Below are 23,305 nucleotides of genomic sequence, written 5' to 3'. Positions count from 1 at the left end.
TGTCAAGAAGAACGATGTATTTACAAATTTTTTTTAGGTTCATCCTCGCAAGTTCCTATTATCAAATATACCTCAATGTATGAGCCTACCGATTCGCCCACTCATTCGATTACTCCACAATAATTAATGCACTTGCTTCCTAATTCGGCTGAGCCAAATAATTTAAAGTAAATTGAGACTATATTGGCAAGAGCAACTTACATTTTAAAATGTAAGCACATGCTCTGAATTATACCTAAATGTACATGTATATGCCTCATTGGGATGCACCCACACTTTTGAAGCTCTTCGTGAAAGATAGTATTTGTCAACCTATAAGAAGCTAACCAACTAGAATTAAGTTAATATCAACAAAACAGTTCACATTAAACAGGTCAAGAAACACAGCCGCAGAGTTTGTTTTCAGAAAAACTATTCACCAAATTCTCTAGGTAAGATGGAACCGTTGCGGAAGCGGTTATTCCATTCACTGTTGTCGGTGTTCGTCTGTGAACGGTTCCCACTCTGATATCTGTTCTCATTATTTTTTAATCGGGAGGGTGTGAATTGAACGCAAATAACTTGGGTCAGTGAATAATGAACATAAATACATGTATAACAGATACTCGCTACCTCACAACTAAGCAACCATCCAGAACTTCGCATTAATTTCGGTTACTGGGTGAAAAATTAATTCGGTAGGAGCGCTACATTTTATACAGTGCAATGACAATATGCTCTCCTTTTCTTTCTCTTTCGCTACTTATTTATTGCACTGCAGACAAATGGAAAGAGGAGATGTTCAATTTCTTGTTGATTATAATACTTTTTCAAAGCGTCTCCGTGCTATGACAGGTGCGTGAATGAATTAAGCTCGCTTGACCTCATCTCACTCGTGCTTCTAAATCCAACTGACAATACAGACAATTCCTTAGTTTGGTTGGTATGAAATATTTAATATTTTGCTAAATTAACAGTGTTCCAAAAATACCCAACCGTTGTGTATTTTGAACTCGTGCGAAATGTACAGTTAGAGTCAGGTCCCATAATTCTGCATCGCAAAGCCAATCTCTTAACTGATGTAACTCATCTATCCCAATTCTGAGAATATACAAAAGTGATTGATCTTGATATCAAACCATGACAAGAAAAAAGTCACGAAAGCAAACACCAGATCTTGGGCGCGCTTTGGTGGGGTTAATATTAATATTTTGTTCTTGTGACACGATGAGCGCTCAGGCCTATATACAGCAGTTGACAAAGGAAGTGAATTTCGAAGACGTGAAGTCCCCTATGGGCACGATAAGGATAGGAACAATTGGGCCTAATTGCTGGCAGTCTCTAGGCTACACGGACATTTGATTTCGAATTGATGTGGACTTGACAACGTATGGCTTCAGGTTGAAAAAGGACAAAAGGTACAGAGGTTATACTGTAAAATCAAAACATACGCTTTAATATGGGTCCGATCTGATCAATCGTGAGAGCATCTTCTGTTACTAAATACAACTGCTTCTCGGTAGACAGTTTTATAGCAAAGAGCTATATATTGCCTCCAAACATAGGGGGCCTATGTCAGAAAGAATGTCTTTGCTTAGGCCTATTTTTCGCTTTCTGCTAATTCCCCTTGGAAGTCGTTACGCAATTTGCTATCTGACCTAAGAGCAAAGCCAAAAACAATAGGATTAAGTCGTTAATGATGTAGAACAATGGTGTAAGTTGGCTTGGTTCTACAGGCAAAGTGGAAGTTTTTTCCCCAAAAGAGAAAATTAACAAACAAACACGTCTAGGGGTGGTCACTTGCTCCCCGCTGCCCTCTGGATACGCCAGTGGTGTGAAATATCAAAGACCGTTGGACCTCAAGCTTGAAAACGCATAATGGAGCGTGAACCGCACCGGAAACAGAACGATTTAAGATTAGGGCGCATCTTGGATGCTTACACCTGGCGAATTAATGATGTCAATCAGTGCACGTACATAGAAATGCTGATCAAGTGTTTCCCACATTCAGAAAATAAAATAAAAAGACTAATAAATGCAATCAAACTGTGTCAAAACATTTCCCACCAGGACAAAAAAAAACGTTAATGTATTACTGCTCATAAATTGATCAGTAACAATGACAACAGCATCAATGCCAATTTTGTTAGCCGCACGTACGCTAAAACACTTTGATTGTCATAATTATAGACATACTGCACCATTAGCTCATTTTTGATCAAATTGAAAGCAACGGTGAACTTGAATATTTTGTGGGTGACAATAGGTTAATTATGTTAAGATTTAAACAGCTTCTGTGGCTAACTCTGCTGAGCAAAGAAGAAATAAAAATTGACAGGCTTTTGTCTCGAATTAATAAGATAACCTGGGCATAATATTTGAGGACGGAATAATTATATAATGTAATTAAGAGCTTCAATGTTATAAAATAAGTCCTTATATTATAAGGACTTTGTTACAAGGAACAGACTTTAAGAATAAATACAATAACTACGGAACTGCCAAACCTGATTCAAAACAACGGCAAAGTGATAGACTCGAAGATGTAATTTGAGGAAAATAAGGCTGCGTGCGAGCAATCCACACACAAACGGAAATATGTCCTAAATTCACTACGCAGCAACACAAAGCGAAACCAAACGAAAGACGAAACGGCATAAATCTGATACAAATGAAATGTTCATACGGAAGGAAAAAGATTAGGCTCGTTAATTGAGACAGTTGAAATAGATATAAAAAGTCTCAATTTTGTGAAGTGACCAACGACTGACAAGGTAATCAGGCGATGTCGAGAACTGTAACCGTGCTTTTGAAACAGGAAAGGAATGCGGTTTTAGCTTTATAACAGAGACTATATAAAAGTGCGGGCTTGCGACAATATTGAGATTATCTCAAGGAAACGAACTGCAACCGTTGTAGTTCTGTGGAATTTTTAAAATTAAATCAAATTAATCACATATTTTGCTTCTAAAATAGTGTCGCCTGTGCCATGCCAATCTCCCGATCAGTTTGAACTTCCAGCTGCAGGGCTAAGCAACAGAAGCTATGACAGAACGCCAATGCTGAACATTTCACTGCAAAATGCGCCGGCATTGTACAATATACCATATGCAATACTTGATGAAGGCACAGACATTTCATCGGATGGTGCTCGAGTGCATTTGACCACTGGGTCGATTTCTCTAGGGCAAACCTAGGTGACATTGGGTGGCCTCTTAAGTGCCTCATCGGGGCTATACTGCCTAAAGGGCCCGGTGCAGTACTGCACGGGAATAGTGCGAATTAGGGATCAGTCACGTATCGGTCTTGTTGCCTGTCCAAGCTGATAGCTCCATGGTCCGAGTTGGTCGACGTTATTAAATGCTGAGCCGATTTTGGATATGCGATTCTACAGGGCAAAGCAGGTCAATTAATGGTAGACTATACAACGAAGCAGAGTTTTATCAAAGCGTTTCCATTTTCATGAACCTACAAAGATAACAGAAAACGCATGTCGATTGGAAAGACAGCTTTTCTCTTTCTTCGGCGAATATGGTCTTCAGCCACTAAATTGACTAACTGACCGTCATAGCTCTCAAGAAAATAACGAGATGACCGTGTCTTAACCAACGAAGAAATCGATCCGTTTTGAATTCGATATTTAGCTGCCACTGTGAGAAAATTACACACAGGGACATTGCCCACAAACATTCTGCATAGGCCCCACAAATTACAAAGAATTCATGGCTGAAGAAGACGTTTAAATCGACACTGTAACGCTGAAAATATTGACTAAGAGAAACAACTATGCAGACATTTTGAATTCACACGAGTAACCGGATTAAAATACAATTTTCAAAGTTTAATATCCAGCAATTTCGGAACAGACACACATAATGGCGCTGCGGTGTTAACATTTCCCACTTTTTAAAATCCCAACACATCACACACATTGATTTCAATCTGAAGTTTTCCCATAATATTAACAATTTTATTTGGAAATTAAAGTACTGACAGTTGGTTCTGGATTAACATGGATCACACTTCGGAGCCAGTTCTATATACAAAGAATAGTCGCACCCTTTCTCAACTCCCTTGATAATATAACAGCAACGGTAAACATATTTTCCCAGTTTCCCCATGCAATCTGAATCTTGCTCTCAGCTCAGTCCAAATTCCAGATGCAACACAGCTGGAGGGTGGCTACTCCAAATTACATTAGCAAACACTCACTAGCCCATGGTAACCTGCAGCCGTTCATAAATCAAACATTTTTATCAAAAGAAAATTGATTTGAGGGACCGGTTTCCAAACATGCACTGTCGCCAAGGGTATATGTAACTGGAAGACTTTATTTTATTAATTTTTTCTTCTCTCGAGTGGAAGAATCTCTGTTTAAAACAGATGGACAGAAAGTGTGTATGTACGTTGTGAAGGCTTCTGATATATTTCTAACTTTGAACTTTTTAAAACTTGTACCTTGAATACAAGTATTTGGAACTTGGAAAGAAAACCAACCAAGAAATTAAAAAAAAATCAAGTTCGAGGCCAAAAATGTAATCTTAAATGCGTTCTTGAACTCGTACATTTCAATCTGATTTTCATTTATCCGATTTCTCAGGTAAAAACATTTTCCCATTCAAACAAAATCATTAACAATACATGTATACTCAAAACGGTGCTCACAACCATAAATGTCGAATGCTACGTCTGACAAATAACGCATTCAAAACGTCTGGGTGGTTAGTAATAATGGCAACAACGTTTAAAGAGCTCCAAAGTTTTAAGGACGATGAACGTCCTTCTCTCGGCCTTTTATATAACGACCCTGTCTCCTCGTAGAGTTTTACTGCTATATATAGCATGATAGCTACTCTAAAGACAGATTGGAAACTTTGAGAGGCTGGCGAAAGCAGATATACCGCTCCTTTAGTGCGCGTGCTCACAACAAGGCACGCATGTTCAGAACAACGCACACATGCTCAGAACTGCTAAAAAGGACCGGTATGTTTGCCGCCACCAAGTGTCTCAAAGTCTCCCATTGCTCCGTTGCATACCTGTGATACTTTTCAGGAAGGAGACTGCAGGGCGTTCACAACAGAGAAGTGAAGTGTTATTGTGAATGCCTTATGATGTTGCTGTCAGCCAATCAAGAAACTGAGTTTATAGGTCGGATATCACAAGAAAAATGTTTGAAGTATGAGCACCAATTCCACACCCTCCACACCTCTGATATGATGTTAAGTCAAATAAGGAACAAAATAAGAGAATGCAGCCAGACTGCTTTGTTCAACACTGCCTCAGCAGTGCAAAGCCGCCACTAGATGTGAAAGTTGTTTTCCCGAAATGTGCACATCTGTCCTTCGTCACCTTCCGCAGCGATTAGTCTGGCCTTTTCATACGAGTAGACCTGCTAACAGTAATACACTTCTTGAAACTAACCAGGTATTCTTTTAAATTAAAATATATATTTTTTTAAATGTGCACTTTTGAAACTTTAAAAAATTCCCATGCTCAATTTGGCTGCTGCTGTGACATAATTAACAGAAGACACTCCTCCGTTTAGGGGTTTTCCGTGCACATTGTCATTTTTGGCGCTATGAAAATATTTGTGAGAAAACTTCGCTCGCTGACAAACTATTGTGAAATGAAACAAATATGGATCGCCAATGTAAACAAAGCTTTAGTGTTAAAAGATTAACAGTTGTAATACTTAGGTTACTGCCTTGGATGACATCACACTTTTGGTCATTTATGCATTAGCACCAAAATGCCATTTATAAATTTAATTACTTTTCTAATACAAATGCCATACACAGTAAATTCAACTTTCTGATGCATATAGTTGTTGATAATGGAAGTATATTAACTTCGGGAAAGATTTTGCATTGAGTTTTCGAAGTTGCAGAAATATGTCATATATAGCTTAAACCTGTATTCCAAGGTAAGTCAAGCATTTTAAATGTTAAATAAGCAATGTAGGACTCTGACTACTGCAAACGTCAGTGGAGTTTGACAGCAGTCTGCAATCGAATTCCAGCCCCCTACGCTAAAACTGCTCTACGTAAACGTTACCATGGAAGTCAGTTTTACGAAATGCAATTACCGTGTTACGCTTGCTATTGTCATGCATGGCAAACAATTTAATCGAGCACAAAATTCCTGGCTGTATGAGAAATAAACGCCAATATTTTAGCATCAATTGGACCGAAAAATGAAGTAGCTGGAGCATATAACGAAGCAGCTCATCGCAGCTTGCGCTAAGGAAGCCGATTGATTTCCGCCGTTCGTATCTACCGGCGCCCCCGAAATCCATCCATCAATAAGAGGCAAGATTTGCCACCAAAGCAAAACACCCTTTAGATTATGAAAATATTAGCAAGGCAAAAAAATCTCAGACCGTGGCGGAATGGGCAGACTGAGTAGGAAACAGTTTGCGATGAGACGAACTTACCATTCTGAAGCTGACTGGGATAAACCATCGGAGCGTGGTTCCAGTACATGAACGTTGAACAAATGCTCCAGGTATAATGCGTCCAGTGGAGACGCAGAGAGGAAACTCGTGCAGGCGTAATTTTCTTTCTCAGATAGTTGAGACGAATGACTGCAACCCACCCAGAGCAAAACAATGTGTTTCGAACAGTTTCAAAGCCCGCTCTGCGCTGCATTTGCAACGAACATTATTGTATCACTCACACGAGTGGCACTTAACTTGTGACGTGCAACTATTCAAGAGTTAACGCTAATGTGAAGAGGGTTCAAATAATTCCACTACAACACTACTGATACCAACGTCAAAACGCCAACAACGAAGCGCTCAAACGCTACTGCTTTAATAAATATACACACTCTATGTCAGCTCTGCTTTTCACTACCGGAGCTTGGTTAAGCAAAGATTCACAATAGGCTGCCTTTAGAAAGTCCATTACTAATAACACAAAATGCTGAGAGAGACAGGCCACTGGTTATTATGATTTGTTGGATGATGCGTGCATTCAATTTGCACAAAGAAAGTCAGTTCAAGATATGAAGTATTTAGCATTGAAGAGCGTAAGCTTTAAATGTCCAAACGAAATGATATGGCAGTTAGTTGCATTAATAATGTCAATTATAAAATATATGTCAGGTTCTTACTATTCAACGGTGACTACATTATTCATCGGTTTGATGAACTCAAGGAGTCTAAATGAGCACGCATGTAACCACCATTGATATAAAAGATGTATGAACGGTCACCGTAATTTGTTTATGCTTAAGGCGTCCCAAACTGATAGAAACATAAGTAGGAATAATTTATGCAGTGGTTGATCTAATCTCCAATAGACTTAACATTGATGTTCTGACATACGGCTACTAAACATGATTTAAGTCATATACGGGAGAGTCTAAGTTATGATTATCAAATCAAACAGGGAGCTTCTCATGCACTGAAAACACCCATGTGATGAATGTTTATACGGCTACCCCTTTCCTTAAGTTCGAGACCAACATGACAACAAGGAGGGCAACATCTGGAACAGTTTTCCTTGGGAAGAGGAACGACAGACCTCGGACACAACACTCGCCTTGCAACGTGTACATAACATTGATCGGGGTAATTGGCCACTTAAGCAGAAACTTCAATTGTCTCCTCACCCTCCGTCACCGTGGCAACGCTGCAAGGAATTTTCATGTCGGAAGGCTATGTACTAGGAACGTCGATGATGGATAACAGTGTACAAATGGATTGGCAATGTGGCAGACTTTCAATGATTTTATGACATTTGATATGGATTATTTAACTGAGGTCATTTTTGCGTATAAGGCTGCAGTGTTTTATACCGACTGACATGCTCACGGAAAAAGGAAGTGCATTCTTTTGGAAAATATGGATATTTATACTCACTGTTTAACAATCGCAGATCCATGGCATATAAAGATATAATGATTGAAAATGACGCGAAATCTCCTTGGACGTTGGAATGTAAACTAATAAAGCTTGTTATGAAAGTTTAAAAAGAACATCAGAAATTAGGTTTGAGTTATTCAACGATTTAAGGATGTTATGTTCTTGTGAATAAGAAACACAACGCCACCTGTATTACTTAAATAATCATTGCATGCAAGCGTGCTTTTGCAGATCTCGGATGAACGAGAAACCGCACTATATTTTTGTCAACTACAACCACTAAGTTTCCCCCATATAAACTGAACGTTGAGTTTGGCACTTCATGAACCCCCTGCATTGATGGGTATCTGAAACCCCCTCGTTGTCGGATTAAAGCAGGATTGATTGCAAATGTGTTCTGAGTGTCCGGCCCCCCTGACGCCAAGCACTGTTTTTTCTCTTCATGGTGCATGACAAGACGAAATTGATGAAATCTCCAGCCACTCTAGCATCCCAAGTTAAGTGTCACTGCTACGCCCCTAAGGAGGAATCTGACACCACTTTCGTCTCCACACAAACATGTGTATGATATTTGGACTTGGGATGTTAAAGAGGTGCCTGCGCCAAGCATCATGCTTGTAACACCTTCCGCTCAGTCGAAGGTTTTGAGTTCATATTTAGGACAACTTAAAAAGTGGGGTACTATAAACACTACAGTTTCAGAGGAATTAAATCAACACCATGCACCCTGTGTCCGTTTTATATCCACAAAAGCTTTTGTTCTGGTCTGATTACCATTTCATCTTTGATCTGGATCAGCTCTGTCCCTCATTTAATTAGATTCAGGGAGTGTAAGACGTGCTTGATATGAAGTTCCTGTTATCACTCTGACTAATTAACCGATGGATTACTTTAGTTGACATGATCATATTGTAATATTGAGTTTAAGAAATCAGCGCAATCCATTTTGTGGTGCTGGAAGTAAAGTGGCTTTTATTAAGCAACAGCTTATATTGAACGATTTCTAATAACACAAAACAGCCAACAGCCCTAAGAATTGCTACAGAAGGCAAAGTCTGAAGTCTACTGGGTGAATCTGCAAGTGCAATTACTCCGCTAACTGGCGTTTTTATGTTCGTGAGAAAACGAGATGGTTCACTGGCTGAACGATATCGGTCTCAGAAGCACACCTGGCTAGCCGTAACGGGCGTACAATGACCGCTTGGCCACCCACAGTAAACTTTATTTTCATTCCATTACCCATATCAACCAGACAAGTGAGCACATCTTCCGTGGAGACGACAAATTACAGCATTCTATATTTTATAACTACTTACGGTTGTCCACCGTAAACCCAAATTTCGTTCATTATATGTCAGCTTCACAGCACGGTGTTGCGGTCGGTAAGGTACCAAAACACAAATCCCATTACATACCGACATAAAAAGTCCCCTGGCAACTGATGTTTGTATAACGTCAAAACGTGTCATAAAGCATGTATGCGACACAGTGTTCTTTAACACCTCGGGTCATAACACCGCACATGTTTACTGAGTCAATATACAAAACGGCAACCCTAATTTTTTTGAAGATCACGACCTTTTGAGGTAGCAACTTGCAATGTTCCCGTAAATGGTAGAAAATGTGCCACTATACTGATTCCACTCCCGTTCGGACGTGACCGTGTAGCCTATAATCCAGAATCTGACCTTCCTACACACCGTTATCGTTTTCACAAAGATACCGAGATTTCGACAAGATTTTTTCCCATGTCGGTTTTAATTGAATATCTTTGTTACATTCACAGATGCGCGCGCGAACATGCACGCCCCTTTCCTCTGATGGAAAAAATACATTGAGCAGAAGGGTGTAAGTGTGAATTTTCGTTTTCACGAAGCGAAACACACACCTCCTAATTAATTTTGGCTAATTAATCACTCTGTTCATTCTTTCTACAGGTTTCACGTAAAAGAATAATTTTAGGGCTTCCTTACTGTATGCATAAAGTTTTTGCGATTATACTTTATGACCACGCTTTCGAGTCAGATTACACGTCAATAGAAGTCTAAAATCCATTCTAAGATTACTAACCAATAAATGTAGGCACTGAGGAAATTATATCTGCAAACATGGGAAGTTACATGGTTTTTTTGACGAAATCGGCTCGCTGTGCACTGAGCTCGAAATAGAAGCTATATTACAGTTTGGACTTTACCATTATGCTTCGAAGGTAATAGTGAGATCGCAACATTTTCGCGTTAAGTTAATCCCTTTTCGCAGATAAAACTTTGAACTAATCCGATAACTCTTTTACTTTTTACCTTACATTTATACTCCTCGTTTCTGTTTTCAATGCGTTTTGTGGATTCCCTCCATTGTGCTTTTGCTGTTGTTGTATTACCCGTTTATAATGAGTCCTACAACATTTGACACACCACACAAAAAATATCGGTGTCTATTAACGGATATGATATTTAAAACGAAATGAATGTTTAAATGATGGTCGGTCGACCATCATGGAAAAGAAAACAAAAAATCTGTTTTCTCAAAAAACGACAGCGTCCTGGGCAGAGACCGAGGCTTTTACATGTATTTACTTTCCTCCATGCAAGAATTTCGTGGATTATTCGGCAGTCCCATTTTCGTAATTTCACCAATGGTGCAACCTACATTAATGCCGAAGCATCCAACATTTTCACCCTTACTGGCAGACATGACGATCAACAAAAACACAGAGATTTACAAAAATCATGGCAACTGAAAGACTTCAGTTGTCACAAAGGGAATTCCTCAGTCTTTTTGTAGCATAAGAGACAGTATTCATGACGATATTGTTTCCAAAGTGGAAATCCCAAAGAGTTAATGCTGGCAGATGCAAGATCTCAATTTAATGTGACTTTAAATGATGCCATGCAACCAAAGACACGTAGTTTATGAATGAAAAAGTTTAACGTCAGTAGAAAATTGTAAGACACGCGGTCTGTTTCAGAGGGAGTAGCGGTACTTTTTACACCATACAGCTCGGTGACCTTGGCTCAAATCTCATTTTAAGTACAAGTGCGCTTTTGATGGGGCTAGATTCATGTATTGGAAGTCCCGCTAAATATTACACAAACATGTCATGCAAGTTAAATAAATGAGACTGCCACAAACGCTTTATTAGTTCTTGAATTAAGGGATAATATGAGAAAGTACTCATTTGCCTTTTCATTTCAAAACATATCAAAATAAAGGTAAGTTCTTCATACAACGAAGTTAATAAGAAAAGGTACTCACGAATGAAATCATGGGGAGGTTCCACGCTGTTGCTATACGGGCTTCAGTGGCACATGTTTGGTCCGGCCCGAAGAATGCCGCCACACCTTCCAACCACTGAGAAGTGAGCAGTCTGATGCTACCCAACTCATCACCGGTGGTATCATACTGATGCGACAGGACCAACCGATGATTTGGCAGCAAGTCCTCCCTATTGTTGACGTCATTTATCGCCAGTAGAGCAGCCCCGCTCACCACGAGACCCTCTCGGAACGTGGACGGGTTATCATTTGATGGCTTGGCAGATGTTAGTAATCCGACGCGTACTTCTTGGAGATCGCTGGATGAGCCGGTCTCTTGAGTGGGACCCACGCCCAATGTTTCGACTGTAACGATCCACAGAACTGTCAGGGAGACAATCCACCGTGTCCCGGCCATTATCAAGGCCGATCTGCCGGCCGTACCGCCAGCAGCCAGATCGGCGGAAGTATCGGCCCCCTGACAAAAACGGCTCGTCGCGGTGGATCTTGCCTTGCTTGTTAGGGGAGACAGTTCTTCCCTGTGCCAAGATGTTGTTTTCAGTCAATTCTTTGCAGCTACGTAGGAAACTCATGAATAGTCCATTGTCACGGTCGAGATAATAGCTGAAAGTTCATCCTACTAACCAGCGGAATCCAATGCCGTTGACTGTTCGAAACACACTTCCGTGCGCGATCATATCACCTCAGAAGTTTCCTTTGATTAACCCCTTCACCATGTCGCTTATCAACCTGTGGAAAGGTGGGGCGAAAATAGTTAAGTTGATTTCCCTTGGCACACAGAGGCTGATGCCGGGCGTTTCTTGTGAAATCACAGACAACAGTACTGATCAAATCACATGTGGTCGAGAAGACTCGGCCCGAATCTGACAAGGTGCGCTAATTCACTGCTTATTTATGAAAACCGGGCTGTCCATACCCAACCGCACAAAATAAGCATACGGGAACAATACGGCGGCTCTGGACACAAGGCGGCGCTTTCAACGTGACCGCACAATGTGCAGTGCGCACGGTCACAGCAGAGATGTGGGCTGTTCCATCCAAACGGTACAGGGGAGTGTCCTCTTGATACGGCATTAAATGACAGGCTCTTGAAAACTATATTAAACGCGGGCTGCATGGCGGAGAAAAGACTGGTAGTGCTCTCTGGATACTGCAGAGGTGACTAGTTTGGAGTGACGTATTATGGCTGATAACCAAACATCAATTCTGAAATGGCTGCTTTTTCAATCCAAAGGGAAAAAAATTAAAATGAAGTTTCACTGTTGCGACGAACCGTAACACTAAGTACCGGCTAGTTACGTTCGCGATTTAAACAGCATTATCAGAAGACAAGGTCAGCAAATGAACGATAGGCATCCCCCTATAACAGCACACATTTAATGGAACCCCTGTCATAGGAAAAACAACAGCAGATTGGTTAACTTAATACACAATGCAAATATTCAATTATCAAAAGGCCATTCTGGAAAGGAGATTTTTACCCGGCCTGTGTCTGAGGGTTGCGAGCCCCAAAACAGCACAGTACAAATCCTGTTGGAGGATTATTATGCGTTTGGTTGGGGACAAAAAAGGCATAAAAATTCCACAACGCGACGAATACAGCGAACCCCCACGCCCCCCCCCCCCAAAAAAATTCGAAACCCGCAGCAAAAAAAAATCTAGAATCGCCTTCGTTGCTTTGGTAAAAGCTCGAAACCTGGACAAGTCAGCAAATGAGCTTACCGTCCGTGACTGTATCTTACTCTTGGGGGTAATCCTCCACATTTTGTTTTGATGATTATTTTTCACGGTGGCCTTCACATTTTGACTACCACAAGAAAAATCAGTGCAAAAGGATTCATGCTCTTCTGAACTAATAAGGCGCAAAATTAGGCGTTCAAGGGCCAATACCTTTGGCTCAATCCCCCACACCCATCCTGCTGCCCAAATTGTTCACCTAATCAGTCCACCACCCGCTAATATAGTACGTCGCCACTCAAAGCGCTACAAAAGCACCAGGCATGGCGTCCTCCGTTCCCATATAGCGCTAATGACTTCGCGGGCGAGAGAGTGGTTGAATAGGGCGAGCAAATTGGTCGGAACGTGCTCATTCAGCCAGTGTTGGCAATCAGCACGCGCGTTGCGAGCAAAGACGCACTGAAGGGTCCCTCTCAATGTACGTCAGGTCGGTGCCGCCGCAGCGAGGCACCGACAATCAATTCACAACTTGCCGCTTTCATTAATTTTATTACGGCGACAAGCGTCGCAACTTCCTGATTAAGGAACCAACGAAGGAAAGTATAGCCCCAAAATACACACAGTTGCCAACAGATAACCCTACATTGCAAACCATGTTTCAATACCATCAGGTACATTAATCTGTTACTCTGCAGCCTGAACAGGGTTGCTCAGACAGTGTTTCTACTGTTTTATTCTTTGGAAAATTAAACAAAAGTAAAAACATATTTCAACATCAGGTCTTATAAAACTTAAGTTCAGTATTCCGGGTTCTTAGTTGCAACAAAGGTCAAGAACTACTGAAATGTTTGGATAAATGATGTCTGCTTGTATCCCCTAGATATCAAGTGAGCAACACCATGAATATTCTAAAATGCACTTTTGGAGCCTCTCGACAGTCTCTTGAATTCGCCTTCTTCGCAGTTCCATCCATCTGAGTCGCTACATTGTTTGCCTCGATTACTGAAATATTAGTTACAGTTCTTCATGGAGTAGCACAAAGCACTGTAAAATAATTCCAAAACTGTTTTCAACCAAAAGTAAATATATACATATGTAAATACAGCACAAACGGACGAACCTTGGGCTCCTGCCATTCAAGTGCACGGCTACAAAATCTTTTCACACTTCGTATTCTGATCACCTTTTTATGGCAGGTTGCTCAGAGAGAGGGTTCTTGAACAAATTTATTTTCCCAGTTATTGAACACACCTCTAGTGCAAAGTCACGGACTATTCAATGACCATCTGTCAAATGCTCGCACAGCTTAAACAAAATCCAAAGCAACGCAACGGCTTTTTTGTGTGTCTAGTTACTTCATGATTCTGTTGCCAAGTAAAGGTGTCGTCTTGTGATAAGCATTTAAAATCACCTTTGCGTAATATTTGTATTATCTTATTCAAGAATTTCTTTTCTCGGGTTCGTTACACAAGAAGTATTGGTCACGAAGAAGAAAGGCACACCGCGGGTTTTCGACGAAGTATTCACGAGGTACATTAATTTTTTTTAACTGATTTATTTCATTGGTTTTAGCAAGCAATCGCACTGATTATTTTTTTATAGTAGGCATACTCACTGTTTTTATGCCTTTGCAAATCCGACATGCAAGAGATTCTGAGACACGTGACACCGTAAAACGCAGTAAATCAGCAAGAAAGAGTCTCAAATACAACTTGGAGGCACATATATTTTGGAAAGTGAATTGCTTTAAGGCCGTTGTGGTGGAACATGCTCATACAGTTTTTTTAAAGAAGTCACCTTGGGACAAGCATGAAATTTTGAAGTAAACAGGCCTTTATCCCATCCTACAGCATGCTCTTTTCCCTGAAACCACTGTTCTGGCAAGCGTATGTTTTCCACACAAAGTTGCCGTATCAGTGGACACGAAGCAAAGTGCAAGTTGATGAGGGCGTATCGGGGGATTAGAGCGAAGGATAAGCTGCAAGCAACGGCAAGACGGGAGGGAACTCATGGCGGCTTAATTCATTACGGTACCGCGGGACAGCCTATCGGGAGTTGTCACCAGGCTATGGCAGCTATGCAAGTCTCGAGCTCGAGGGTTTGTGGGCAATGCTCTCACTACTTTGGATACCAACTGGGATTTTTCTGTGTTGATAAAGGCCCTAAGCTACGGGGATTTGAATAAAAATGGCAGGACTGTTGGGACTACTGGGAGCCTCAGTCTACGTCGAAGTAAATAGTACTTCACAAGACAGGGATATCATTCTCATAAGCCACACACTACATGTGACTTTAGTGCTCACAAAACAGTCTTCAATCTACCTGCTTGAAGTACAGGTGGTGGCATATCACATAATATAAACAAAAGCAGCGTAGCTATGCATGATATTGGATGGTTTAAACACAATTATCTTTCAAACCCTTCTGTGTGTTCAACGGAGGGAATAGTTAGCAACCTAAAAGTGTAAGTACATGTACATGTTGCAAAGTTTCGGCTTGACCTTCCGAAAAAAAGGGTAGCCTAATCTCAAATGAAAGAATAGCAGACTGTCAGAGGCTAGGTAAAACTATACTTCTTGAGTTAGAGATCTTTGAGGGCACAGAACTGGCATCAAAACGTATTTGGTTCCCTTATGACATCTCTGGTGGTGTGAATAGATAGGCAAATTTGACATATCAAATCAGCCCTCAAACGACCTCAAAGCATCATCCCAAATATCATCAAATAGCCGAAGAAAGGATGGCAAGGGCAATTAGGTATGCGTAAAAATGCAGCAGCACTTCGGGCCATTAGCCTGGGAGAGTGATTTGCTGTAGCCATGTAACTTCTTTGCCCAAGCAGCACACAGGCAGGGCATTATAGGCCAATGACAGCTAGGGGTACAGAGGCATTTCTGGTGTACTCGACAACTTTTGTCGGTGCATGTCTTCAAAAAATTGGTTGGAGGACGCCACATTTGTTACTGTGATCAGGTACTTAATAACTGCACCAACCAACGATATTAAGAGTCTTAGTTTGCGAGCCATCTCCGTCCTACGGTTTCAGAAAAGCAATGCGGAGGCCGGCTATAGGAACTACATTTTCACTGAGAATTTATCAACTAATTTTGGTCGATTCTTAAACGCAGTAGCTCCGAGACGTGCAACAAGCCACGTCTCTTCGATGTCGCCGAAGCCGACTAAAATCGACCGCCATTTCACGCAGGCTGCCTCCGGTTATGCTTTGAGTAACTGTTAATAAATTACAGAAAATGGGAATGGCCGGATGAAACATAAACGATTAAGTATTGCACTTGGTCTTTCAGAAAGGTTCCAAAAGTAGTCTGCGCACTTCTTAACAGGACGTTTAATCTAACTACCCCTTCCCAAAAATATAAATCACAAAGACGTCCCTTTATGCAATAAACGATTGCAGATAAGAAGACGAAAGCCAAGTTTAGGTATGAAGCGTGAGACGAAGCTTTTGTGACATTACCTTATCGTATTAAAATCGACATTTCGTGCCGATGGGAAAGTGGGCTTAATGACAAGCATCACAACACAACAATACCCAAAGGTACTTTCAATCTCCTGTACACCCTTTTCTGTAATAAAAAAAGCAAAACAGATCCACCCCTCGACAGAAATGCCTGGCAGTCATTCGTACAAGACCACATGTCAAAATAAATTTCGTTCGAAGTATATCAAACTATGACACCTGAGTTCGCATAAGGAACTGCTTGGAGTATTTTCATTATGATACCAGAACTACAGACACTTACTACAGGGTTCACGCACTTTTTAGCGGTGATGATACAATGATTCAGAGCCTTGGGCTCTGCAACATGACCATATTCCTGGATTAAAGCTGAAAATGATGCAGGAGAGAGATATGCACAGGAAACAGCGTGCTTAAAATGCGAGGATCGCTATAGCATGAGCATTCACTGGAACCAAGCCAATTACATTGGAGATACTATAGCGCACAGGCGCGACCACACGTACGTAATCATGCCCTATTACAAAAAAGGCGCTGGTTTGTCTCGATTTGTATTGAATTACAAAATACAACACTGCCAGCCAAAAAAGGTGTCGCAGACGGTAGAAACGTGAGACAAAGGGAAAAGTGCGAGACATCATAGCTGCATGTACAGACGTTCCCATCATCTTGTTCACGCTGCGAATGTATCAACACGTGGTATAAAAATGATTAGGGACGCGGGACAGTCACCTTCAAAGCCCATAGAACCTGTTATAGAGTCAAAAAAGAAAATGAAGTTCTAAACAATGTACCCCCACCAACACACACCCATCTCCACGTAGCTACCGCCGAAAAGGCTTGATCAATGTGATAGGCGGTTCAACCATGTACAGAGCACCAATCAACTGAATCAATCCAAATCTAAATCTAAATAGATGGGGGCATTGCAAGATAACAGATAACACTATTTCAGTTTGGTCTCCAACTTGTTTTGTAAGCTCAACGATTTCATTAATATTGCCTGGTCTTTGTGCGAGCTGAACGAGGGTGTTTTCGCAAGCGACTATTCTCCTCATTAAGTCTTACAGGTGATTCTGCAGCCCCAGGCAAGGGCTCATACACAGATGTAGAGAAATGTGATATTTGTACCAAAACAAGGAGGAATGCTTGCTGAGATCCAGCAGTCTAAACCTTACACTTTTTTTGCCCACAGAAGCCTGTTTTACATTAGTGCTTACATCGTGCAGGCTGACGTCTGGCGGTCATGTATTATTAATATCAAAAATTAATCAATAAACCCAAAACGGTTCACATTACCATGTGCATATTCTATTTTTACACAATGAATGTAAATATGAAAATTGGAAATATGATACAACGTCACTGATGATTAAGCAACGGGGCGAAAGCTTCATTTCAGGTGAAGCACAGCCTATAAACGGATCAACAATCGGGAAACTTAGTGAAGTGACTTCTAGTTCCCTGGCTACCCATCATCGCTATTCTTAAACACTGCAATTATTAGACTAAATCTTTTCGCCAGTTATGGACCATCAGACACAAATGAACGAGATGCACGAAAACTGGACGTTTTGCCACTGATGTTTCGATTATTCTTTCGATCGATCTCACAAAAAAAATACTTCACAATGAAGCATCGCCTTGACCACGTTCTTACCAATGCTTCTTTCAAAGAGCAGATTTCATTTTACCGAGCGGGCAACGTGCAATAATGCTACAATCTGCGCTCCACAGATTTGACAAAAGCGATCTAAATGCAAGTTTAGGGAATGCCCTAGAATTTTTGGAGGAACGAGTCAATCTTTTGCGATGCGACAAATCAACATGCGCTTTTTGAAGAAATCACCTCAATGGGAAAAAGCTGCATTCTATCATTATTAAATGCCGGAACCCAACACGAAGACTGTGGTTCCAGATAGTGACTGAGGTTATGTCAATAGCTAAGTAACGATTTGGGGGAAAGGATTGAGATGTCACTTTTTTCTTTGAAATTAGGAATTCGTGTTAAACATAAAAAAGTTCACAAAACCAATTTGCAATAACGTGTTTAGTGGTGTTAACTTTAGAGGGCGAGTTAACTAAGCAAATTTGAGACCAATGTTAAGATCGCATGCATATTTGCGAAGGGAACAAAATTGCTTTGCCAGTGCTAGTTTTTTCACCTTTGTTTCTAAACAGTAATCAAGGAAAAGTTCAAGATTTGAAAAGTAACTGAAATAGACACCACCATGTTGGTATTCTGTTTCCTTCAGTAAAGCCACAAATTTTCTTCTCAATCCACGTCCCACGTGATGTCTTTTTTCCCGGGGCTATCAGAACGCTACAGGCTACTGCTGAAAAGCGCTCGGACTGTAGTTATGTGAACGAGCTTTTGGGGCGCTGATCTGCGGCATTAATGAAGTATTCTTCAAAGATGGGATAATATCTGACCGAGAACGGGGACTCCTTCCAAAAAGTTATGAACATATGGATGGATTGAAATATTCACATCACAAACTAATCATCTCTTCTTTGGGCACACAGAGTGTTATCAAGGGTGTTGTTAATTCAAGGACTTTCATATGCTTGCAAATCTTTATGGCTTCTGCGATGGCGATTATATTTGTAAATGATGCTCACCTGGGAAAAGGCATCAATGACAGCTGAAAATCTCAACAAAGTCACATGGAAATGAAGTGGACTGGGGCTTTTCCGATCAAACTTCATCTCCACAGGTGTAAAACTTCACTCTCCCCGAGCCTTAGCACGTCATGTTTGCATTGTTACTTAGTCAACCGAAAATCTCCGCACTGAATAGTCACACGATCATAACAGCAACTCATTTTTTTCACCGACCCAACTGATCTCAGAGCCTGAATATTGTCAACTGCCATCCCTAACGTATTCACTGTTGACCGAGACAGGTGCAAGGCCTCTTCTGTTACGGCTATCTAACAAGGTGCTGGGTAAGTGTAAGGGCAAAGTGTGAGTCAATACTTCTTTATCATCCATATCAAAAAATAAAATCTTTAAGATAGCATCCCAAAGGGGTTAAGGTGCGCAGGTGTCTCTACCTGGTTCCTCCATGGTGCAACATATTACTGTCTGCCGGCATCATGTGTCGTCAGCCACGTTGTTAGCATGCCATTCATTTCTAAGACATCAAACCGTACATCAACACTCCAAACTCCTAAGCACGCCAAGTGATATGTTCTGGCGACAGTAATGCCTCACCCCAGGGTCCTCAACAACAGCCCGAATATTGGTGGAAATAGCCTAGTTGAAGAAGAAAATTACATTTTCGTCTATAGCTGCACATAGAGAGCCATGAACAGGAATCTCCAAGCATTTTATGTATGCTATAAGTATAACACCATCACGAGCAAGCCTGCATACAGTAATTTTATTCCGTAGCCGTTAGTGCCGGTTCGAGACACAAAAATGGATATGACGGGTGCGAGAGATGTCCAGGCATGACAAGTACCTGCCCTCTCCCCAACTGAACAAAATAATGGCATCCACCGACACACTGCAGACACCCAAGCAAAAATGGAAGTTTGTGACGTCTGCATGATCGAACAAAGACTCAAGCAATCACTTACAAAACCTTGCACTGTCACATCAGCAAATGCAATTATCAATTTTGAAATGGACCTAATTTACACCAACAGATGAAAACGCGAAATTTGATTTAAAAAAAATTAAAATCTACACGTAGGCTGAAGGGTACCTCCCTCAAATGACAGACCAATATTCAAAGGTGTGCGTGAGGGAAATTGCCCTATTATCAATATTGTGGGGTAGCCCATAATCATCACGTGGCAACTGCACCACCACGCGTTGAATGGCCGAGGTACGTAGGTTCTCTTCTGTTAATCATCAGTCTAATTTCAACAAGACATTTACAGTCCATCTTTTTTTGTTTTTTCTCTTCTGGCCACTTCATGAACAGGGTCCCTAAAGCTGTTTCATCCTCTCGTCGGCTGCTACGGATGACCGGCCCTGAAGGCGTTGCCAGCGTGCACGGGGGAGAGGCTTGGGCGGGCTGACCCCGCTGCGGACCGACACTGATCAATCGGTGAGACCTTCGCATGGTTAAATCTCCCAGAAATTCAAGCTAGCGCAACATTACAGGTTTCCGTCTCATTAATCACGAACGGTGCTGGTTTGGACAGCTACAGCAAAAAAGATTGAGTCGCCTTTAATAACTGGTTAATACTTTATTAGATTAATGTACAAGAAATAAGTGTATCACGACTGACCTTTATAGTGTTATATGTTTGGCCACTGAAGATGTAAACGCATATTGCCAGCAGTTCGTGCACTCCATCACCATAAACACACAACACGTACAGAACAACTACCTTTTGTTTAACAACCGTTTAAGAACACAAACAACGGGAAGATACGGGAAAACAACCAAAGTACACGAATACTTCCCGCAATTCAGTCAGCGTTCTCCCTGGTAATGCTTACCCGTATTCTCAGAGGTGGTGGATGTTGGGCTTGGCAAATCGTGCATGACCAAGGTGCGTTCAAGTTTAGGGATGAGCGCGTTCGTTTCGCTGCATAAATGTTGGAAACGTTTTCGAAACATAAATGTCTTAAATGACCAGTCCTTCTACAAATTGCTCCACACGTTTGGCAAAGAGTTGGTCCTTGTAAATGTCAATATCAGAAGCAATTTAACCTCAATCTTTTTTTATTTAAAGGTGAAACGTACCAGTAACAAAGCAAGAAGAACAGGCCAACATTCTCCAAAGAGCTGTTTTCAGCACAAATACACTGTCTTGTATTTTTTTTTACAAACTGTACAGAAATGCGTTGTCTTACATCACGACATACTTTGACTCATTAAATCTAAAGAGGATAATCAAGCAAGAGTATCAACGAGGCCCGTGGACGCCCTTCCCTGGTCATTATGAATTGCAAGTTTAGACTGTCACCAAAATCTTCACTGGTCAGTATAATCACAGTAGCTCAGACAGTACCCCACTGTTCTTCTACAATCAAAATATTCTTGTCTATGAACGTCCCAGGCCTTGGTTTAACAAGGAAGGTTAGAGCTTATTAAGGGCTTCACGGTGACGGACGAGCGTCGAGGAAACACATCTCTCTCCCTGGAACCGACTTAAGAAAACAGCCAGAACAAATACACAATCAAGTAGTGCACGCCAAGATAGCCGTGGCTCTGGTTTTGTCAGTATAGCCGTACGTGCTAAGTGCTCATCACATGCTTCGCTGACTCATGGGAACACTTCCAAATCCTTGAGGAAGTTGATTTGGTTTAAACCAAAATCAAGTCAGGAATTTAACCTGGGGAGTTGCGTATTTCCGAGCTGAATTTTGAAAAAGCCAACCTGGATGCATTGCGAGATCTATTTGCCCTAGACATGCCTCGATCAGTGCACCGTGCATGTCCGTCAACAGTTTTCTAGCAGTCCCAACGCATGCATAAAAAAGATCAGCAAAAACATGTTCAACCTTACACGGACCCTCACTTCATACTTCCACGAGGAGGTATAATTACAGCTATCTTAAAGTAGCAGTCCATATAGTTTTATTATGGAAGTAATGCTCGATTTTAACTTTAATTCAGCCAGATGCCGCTGGAATGAGAAAATCTCTGCTATACGCATTAGCAACGAATAGCAAGCTGCCAATGCAAGCAATGAGCCAAACCAAAACACACTCGAACTCGATATGGCATTTTTGTCAAAAATCTTTACACTCCGTATTATGTACAAGCAAATGTCCACAAACACAGCATTATCAGCACTGATACAACCAATTAAAATGCAGGGGCAGCAGCAAGAAACAATCGCAGCTATCATACACCTCGTGCTCTGCCTTTCAAATTTCCTGTCACACAACGACTCTTTCTGTCCTATTTAAATAGTCTCAGAAGCGTTTAGAATGACCCAATGACAGTGAAATTCATGCAAACAAGGGCTTGGTGATTCTGTCGGATGACGGCGCTGGGGGAAAGAAACCTGGATAATCCTGGATAAGATCAGCCGTCAATTCAAAACATGTCGGACAGTTCATATCTTACGCATGGCTATCTCTATATTAATTAAGCTTCTCTTCATTTCTTATTGTTTTGAACAAGAGTTTATCCCAAGATTCATGACTACTATGGCAATACGGGCATTTCACAATAGACCGCTTCCAAGAGTTTGCAACGCGTTGGCCAATCACAATTCGCGAAATCTGTCGACCAAATGCGCGTTTGGAAAGGGTCGACAAGATTCGCGCATTGTGACCGGCCAACGCGTTGCAAACTCTTGGAGGTGGTCTATTGTGAATCGCCCGTATTACCATTAGAGATCGAGGTTTAAGGTTTAAGCGACAAAAGCACCAAGAGGCAGCCTGTGTTATTTCTATTTTTAGAACAACTTCAATGGCACAGAGTGCACTAGAATGAATGCACCAACAGTAAAACTAAGGAAACGAACTCACCACTTTTAAATGCAGCACTTATTAGGTCAGTATAAGTGCCCGTCTACCGATACAAACTTTCCCTGACATGTTTTTGAAATGGATCGCGAGTGGAAGGGCGCTTCGTGTTGACAAGTCTTCGAGTGCATGTGGCTTCATCTTATACATGTACCGACATGCGTGTCAGAGGGAGTGAGCGCACGCTGCGACCACTGAGCTTGGGGCGACGCTATGCCTGGGTCTTAGCTCAATGTGGAACAGCCGAGGGCAAAGTGAAAAAATACACGAGATACAGATCATAAAAGTGCGATTTAAAAAAGGAGCTAACAGGCCTTTGAGATGTATCAAACTACGTGCTATGACAACCGTCAGAAAATCCTCAAATCAGGTCCGGCGCAATCCGTTCAATCATGGTTCTATGTCAAGGCACGCACTTTCATTTCGGCAGGTGGGTTTGGTTTCAGGAATGGCCGATGGCAGAATCTGGAATACTCTCCGACAAAGACGTACCGCTTAGCCCAAAGAGCCTGCCAACAGAAATAAAAAAGTAATGATCTCCCTCTTCTTCACGTATGGAGAACCCACATCCACCTCACAGACTGCCAA

General features: G+C 41.4%; 1 protein-coding gene across 3 annotated transcripts in view; it reads right to left on the bottom strand.

The window, feature by feature from the left end:
- The window catches only part of LOC110979674 (guanylate cyclase 32E-like), a 69,236-nt gene that overhangs the window by 37,971 nt on the left and 7,960 nt on the right, over positions 1-23,305 (bottom strand). For 2 of the 3 annotated variants that reach the window (XM_022235684.2, XM_022235685.2), the window contains exon 3: positions 11,102-11,850. In XM_022235684.2, the coding sequence (XP_022091376.1) occupies positions 11,102-11,518 (417 nt within the window). In that variant the 5' untranslated portion in view covers positions 11,519-11,850. Of the gene's footprint in view, positions 1-11,101; positions 11,851-18,898; positions 19,754-23,305 lie in introns of those variants that run through there. The other variant, XM_022235686.2, reaches the window with a different exon arrangement.

The sequence above is a fragment of the Acanthaster planci genome, linkage group LG07, assembly GCF_054643075.1.
Source record: "Acanthaster planci isolate LZ-2023a linkage group LG07, COTS_SCS, whole genome shotgun sequence".
Taxonomy (NCBI): domain Eukaryota; kingdom Metazoa; phylum Echinodermata; class Asteroidea; order Valvatida; family Acanthasteridae; genus Acanthaster; species Acanthaster planci.
Note: the sequence above shows the minus strand (reverse complement) of the source record. Positions and strands in the feature narration are given on the sequence as shown.